The following is a 6,067-nucleotide window of genomic DNA, read 5'->3' as shown; positions in this document are numbered from 1 at the left end:
TTTTTTTTTTAAATGTTTTATTGTGAATTATATGATAGTTTACATGGGAGAACTTTAGTTTTACATTCATTCTGTCGTATATCATCTCACTGCCATGGTTCCAATCCCCTCCATGCATCATCGACCACCCAAAGGGTATATCCCAGGAACCATTTCCTTTTGGTACAATGACTCTGTGTATTCCTTTCATCTTCTCTTGATGCATTCTGCATCATTCAATAATTTGCCTACATAATCTTTCAATAACAAAAGTCGAGGTTTGAATTTTTCTTCAGTTCCCCCAGATTGAGAAATGCTGAGCGTGTTCTTCCTTTTTGGTTTTCTGATTTCAAATCTTTGCATATTTTATTATAGTATTTGGCTTTATCTTCTCCAGCTGATCTTTGAAATTTTCTGTCCAGCTCTTGGACCTCCTCAATTCTTCCATTTGCTTTAGCATCTCTACACTGGGGAGCAAGTTTCAGAGTCACTTCTGACATCCATTTTGACCTTTTCCTTCTTTCTTGTTATCTTAATGACTTTTTGCTCTCTTCACGTATGGTGTTCTTGATGTCATCCCACAACTCTTCTGGTTTTCGGTCTTTAGTGTTTAATGTATGAAATCTGTTCTTCAGATGATCTCTAACTTTAGGTGGGATAAATTCAAGGTCATATTTTGGCTCCATAGTATTTTTAGCTTTATAGTTTGCATGCTTTCCTCTATGAGGGTTCCCTGACCTCATGGAGGAAGAAATATAAAAGTAAAAAGTATGAAAAGTAAGTCCCTTTCAGACCACCCAGCTTTATCTTCTGCATAGTGCTTAACTTGTTCTTAAGTGCTGTCCAGCCCCTTCCGACTCATAGTGACGTGGTATAGAGCATCATTTGGTGTGGGTTTGAACCGTTAGACCTTGTGGTTTGCAGTCCAGTGTTGATCCTTCAGCACTACATCAGGAGTCCAGTACTTCACTGTTGTTGTTAATAAGTACCTTCGAGTTGGTTCCGACTCATAGCGACCCTGATAGGGTTTCCCAGGAGCAGCTTGTGCATTTGAATCGCCTAGCTTGGGATTCTTACCAACTTTCTGTCAAGTGCATTACCCACAGCACCACACCAGGACTCCACTAGTGCCTGATAAAATCTTGGTGGCGCTGTGGGTTAATGTGCCAGCCTGCAAAGCCGTTTAAACTGCAAGGTCGGCGGTTCATAGTCATCAGCTGCTCCTTGGAAACCCTACATAGGGTCACAATCGACTCCACGGCACTCAACAATAACAAATTCCTAGTGTGGCACTGTATGTAGGTTAATGTGCTGGACAGCAAAGTCGGTTTGAACCACAGGTTGGCGGTTCAAGCTCACCAGTTGCTCCTCGGAAATCCTATACAGGGTCGCTATGGGTCGGAACCGAATTGATGGTACTTAACAACAACAACATTCACTTATTTTATACATGAGTGTTTCTGTGCACCTAGGAGTCCTGGTGTGGCGCTGTGGGTTAATGCACCAGACTTTTGAACTGCAAGGTTGGCTGTTGAAGCTCACCAGCTGCTCCTCGGAAACCCTATACAGGGTCGCTATGGGTCGGAATCGACTTGACGGCACTTAACAACAACAACAACTATGTGCCAGCTATGTCTTCCCATCCCAGGAGGCAGATCTCAGGTCTGGGTTCCTGGGTAGTCCCCACAACCCTGCACACAGCAGGTTCCTCGCAAATCCACCCGCTCCCCACGCCCATAGCCGCGCCTCGCCCCGCCCCGCCCCGCCCTGCCGCCCCTCCCCCGCTTCAGGAAGTGCGGTGTGTGTGGGGGGTTAGCTGCCCGGTCGGCCGCGATGCATTCTGGGACAGCAGCAGCACCCGATCCAAGATGGCGGCCAGCAGGAGGCTGATGAAGGTAAAAGCCATTCTTCAGTGCCGGCCGGGTTGGGGGCGGCGTCCTGGGCCTCGGACTCCCTCGCTGGGCCAGAGCCCCGCAGGGCGCTTGCGGCCGGCCTCCCGCCCTGCGTGACCCCGCCATCCATTCCGACCCCTTGCGCGTATTGAAGGCGCTAACGGGGCCGCCTAGGCCGCAGCCTGGGCGGGAGCGCCAGGCCGCACTGGGAGCCACCGCGGCTCCACCGCCCGGCCCGGGCGTCCAGCCCGCCCCCGGAGCCCGGCCAGACCAGCACCTCGCAGACTGGGCCGGGGTAGCGGTGGTTTGGGGACGAGTCAGGGAAGCCCAAATTGGGCGGCCGCGGGGAAGGCCCGATCCCCAGCCGGGAGCTTGTGCCGCGGGGCTGTCCATCTTGGGCCCAGTGCGCTAGACTCGGAGTCCCACTCCACTGAGCCACCGCCCGGGAGGCTGGGAAGGAAGGACGGAGGAAGGCCAGGCGACGAAAGTTTGGCAGTTTTGTGGTGGGTCGTTTGAACGTGAGCTAGGTTCTAGAAACTGGCCTTGTGACTGCAGAGTCACACACCAATTAAGTTCTAACTCCAGGAAGGCGTGGGGTTGGCCCCGATCACGGCGCGCTTCTCCTTCCCCATCTCCATTCCCTCCAACCACTTAGTCATTCTGGTTTGCTTACCCTGATGTAGTAGAGTGCCATTTGGGGGGTGGGGGGTGACTTCAGTCACTCACATCAAAACAGACCCAAGTTTCTAAAAAATGAACATGTACTTTCTATCCTGAACGCAATGAAGGGGCATGTCTCCTTGATCAGGGGCTCCCTTGTGAGGAGCAAAGGCTTGGGGTTTTTCACCAGTGGATTTGCCACTGTCCTTGTGAGCAGACTCATTCGTGTTTGTGAAGCACCAGGCCAGAAGTTTTAAAAACAGAAAGACCCAGGAGTTGGTTTACTGAGGGGAGATGAGCTGGAACTGTTCCTGGGCTGAGCAGTGGTTGAGTGAACTAGACATTGAACTTGGAAGTCACAGCCTCTGAGTCGAGAGGAACGGTTCCTTTCTTTTGTTCAGGAAGGGCTAAAGAGGAGTGAACTTTATAAAATTGGAGTGAAGTGGGCACAAAAGAACAGTCAGTATACTCCAGACCTGTCCATATCTTTCCATGACATCTCATCACATCACCACACCAGTCACCCAGACAACACAACTGTCACCATGCCCTGATTTCCCTACTCTGTTCTTCAAGTGTGGCCAGTCATCAAGTTTTGTAGATTTTACTGTGGGAAGATTTCTTGAATGCATGTTTGCTTTTCTAATCTTACTGGAATTACTCTCACCTGTGCCCCTCCTAACGCCCCTTTAGAGACAAAAAACAAAAAAAAACCTTCCAAACTCTGCAGCAGAGTTGATTCAAACTCATGACCACTCTTGTGTTACAGAAGAGAAGGGCTCCATAGGGTTTTCCTGGCTGTAAGCAGCTTGCCAGGCCTTTCTTCCCCAGTGCTTTTGGGTGGGTTGGCACCGCCAATCTTTAGATGGCTGTTGTTAAGTATTATTGAGTTAGTTCCAAATGGTTGTTCAGTGCTGTTGAGTCGTTTCTGACTCATTGTTGTTGTTGTTAAGTGCTGTTGAGTCGGTTTCGACCCATAGCAACCCTGAATAGGGTTTCCGAGGCTGTACATCTTTACGGGAGCAGATCGCCTCATCTTTCTCCCGCGGAGCAGCTGGTAGTTTCGAACTGCTGACCTTCCGGTTTGCAGCCTGATTTGTAACCACTACGCCATAGTGACACTATAATAGTGTTCCCAAGTAGCGGCTGTTGAGTTTGAACTGCTGACCTTGTGCTTCAAACCGTCCTTGCAGTTCGGTGCTTTATCCCACAATACCACACCAGGACTCCCATTTCAACTCATAGTGACCCTGAATATGGTTTCCAAGGAGAGGCTGGTGGGTTTGACCCGCCAACCTTGTGGTTAGCAGTATAGTGCTTATCCTATAGCACCATACCATACATTGTTGTTGCTAAGTGCCATTGAGTCAATTCCTACTCATAGCGACCCTGTATAGGGTTTCTGAGTAGTGGTTTGTGAGTTTGAACCCTTGTGGTCCAGTGCTTATACAATGCCAGGACTCCATACCAGGGGTTAGTCTAGACCAAACCATTTGTGCTTCCCAGAGACTCTCCTTCATGGATTCCAATGTTTTTTCCTAAAGTGAAATTTGTAATTCTCTCCTGTTAAAAACCTCTGTTTTTTACCATCAGCTATTAACCTAACTTCCTAACTTATTTGCAAGACTCTACTTGAGTCTGCAGAAAGCCATCTGTTTAACCTCACCCCTCTTCCTTGGTTTCCTACTGACCTTGTGTCTAATCATAAAACCCTCTACTCTCCATTCAATTCCAACTCATAGCGACCCTGTAGGACAGAATACAAATGCTCCCTGGGTTTCCAAGACTGTAAATCATTATGGGATCCAACTGGCTTAGCTTTCTCCCTTTGAGCGGCTGGTGACCTTTCATTTAGCACAACATTTAATCAGGTGTGTCACCAGGGCACCTAATCTATTGTGATGGTGGTGGTTATGTGCCATCGAGTTAGTTCTAACCCATAGTGAACCAGTATAGGGTGAGCTTGAACTGTTTATCTTGCAGTTCAAACCCACTTTGCAGTCCAGCGCATTAACTCGAGTCCAGTCATAGTACTATTTTATGCTGTAGCTCTGCACATCTGTGTTGTTCAGTTGGTTCCAACTAATAGTGACTCTGCATAGGATTTCCAAGGAGTAGCTGGTGGGTTTGAATTCCCAACTTTGAGGTTAGCAGTGTCTCCCATATGTAGATGAGAAAATGGGATACAGAGAAATTCTATTGCTTGCCCCAGGAATCTAGGGAGAGAGAGTGAGCTGCTACCTAACTCAGTTTTCAGTGACTCAGAAGTCCCATGCTCTTACCCACTATTTGTTCTCCCATTGTACGCACCAGATTCTTGGGAAAATTATCTTTTGATTCTGCTTTTCCTGGTACATACTGTTTGTTGTTGTTGTTAGGTACCATCGAGTTGGTACCGACTCATAGTGATCCTATGCACAACAGAAAGAAACACTGCCCAGTCCTGGGCCAACCTCACAATTGTTGCCACATTTGAACCCATTGATGCTGCCACTTTGCCAGTCCATCTCGCTGGATTCCTCTTGTTCTCTGACACCTTACCAAACATTATATCCTTCTGTTCTGATTATTAATGGATGTTTACAGCTGCTTTTCTTCATTTTGAGTTGTGCCCCATCAGCAAATGAAGGTCCCGCGGACTTTATTCCATTCATGTCATCACGGTCAACTCTACTTGGAGGACAACTCTTCTTGGAGGAGGCAGCTCTTCCTCAGTTGGATTTTGAGTGCCTTCCAACCTGAGGGGCTCATTTTCTGGCAGGAAATGTTTCTCTGCTATTCATAAGGTTTCAGTGACTAAATATTAGAAAGTAGTTTGTCACTCCTTCTTCCTAGTCTGTCTTCGTCTGGAAGCTCATCTGAAACCTGTCCACCATGGGTGACACTGCTGGTATTTAAAATACCAGTGGCATAGCTTCCAGAATCACAGCAACTCACAAGCCACCACAGTACAACAAACTGACAGTGGTGGACATACTGTTTGCTCTACCTGAAATACTTTCCAGGGAACCTGCTAGGTCCCACCCACTCCAATGCCAACTACTCTGAGGCTTGCCCCCTCCCATCCCTCTTCAGAATGGATTGTTGTTTCCTCCTCTTGTGTGACCATAGCACTTTCTTTACGTGTGCATTTGAGCACTTACCTTTTTTTTTTTTTTTTTTTTAACACCTTGGGTGAAGGTTTACAGAGCACATCATCAACAATTCACCCACATTTTGTTTCAAATCATTGATTACAATTCCTTCATGTAACATCACTTATCCCAAATGCCCCTTGGGTTTCCTGTGTCCATTCCTTCTCTCCTAACACTTCTGAACTTTGTCCTTTTGAACTCAAATGGTTGATTATTGTAAGGTTATCTGTACCTCATTAGACTTGTCTCTTGTTTGACTGAAAATTGAGCTATGGGGTGAGTTTATTTCCAGACCTGAAGGGTAATTAAGGGGTTCAACAAGTCTCTATTCGATCAGTAAGCGTGGTGTCTTTCATGATTTTGAGTTTTGTTCCACATTTTCTCCCACTCTATCCAGGACGT

The 6,067-nt window shown here is 47.3% G+C and overlaps 1 protein-coding gene across 1 annotated transcript in view; it reads left to right on the top strand.

Annotated features, from left to right (window-relative positions):
- Positions 1 to 1,832: 1,832 nt before the first annotated feature.
- Positions 1,833 to 6,067, top strand: part of UBE2L3 (ubiquitin-conjugating enzyme E2L 3) — a 103,363-nt gene continuing 99,128 nt past the window's right edge. The window contains exon 1 of the mRNA XM_006875801.1: positions 1,833 to 1,874. Coding sequence (XP_006875863.1) covers positions 1,848 to 1,874 — 27 coding nt within the window. The 5' untranslated portion in view covers positions 1,833 to 1,847. The remainder of the gene's footprint in view (positions 1,875 to 6,067) is intronic.

This window comes from Chrysochloris asiatica, unplaced genomic scaffold (assembly GCF_000296735.1).
Source record: "Chrysochloris asiatica unplaced genomic scaffold, ChrAsi1.0 scaffold00340, whole genome shotgun sequence".
NCBI lineage: Eukaryota > Metazoa > Chordata > Mammalia > Afrosoricida > Chrysochloridae > Chrysochloris > Chrysochloris asiatica.
Note: the sequence above shows the minus strand (reverse complement) of the source record. Positions and strands in the feature narration are given on the sequence as shown.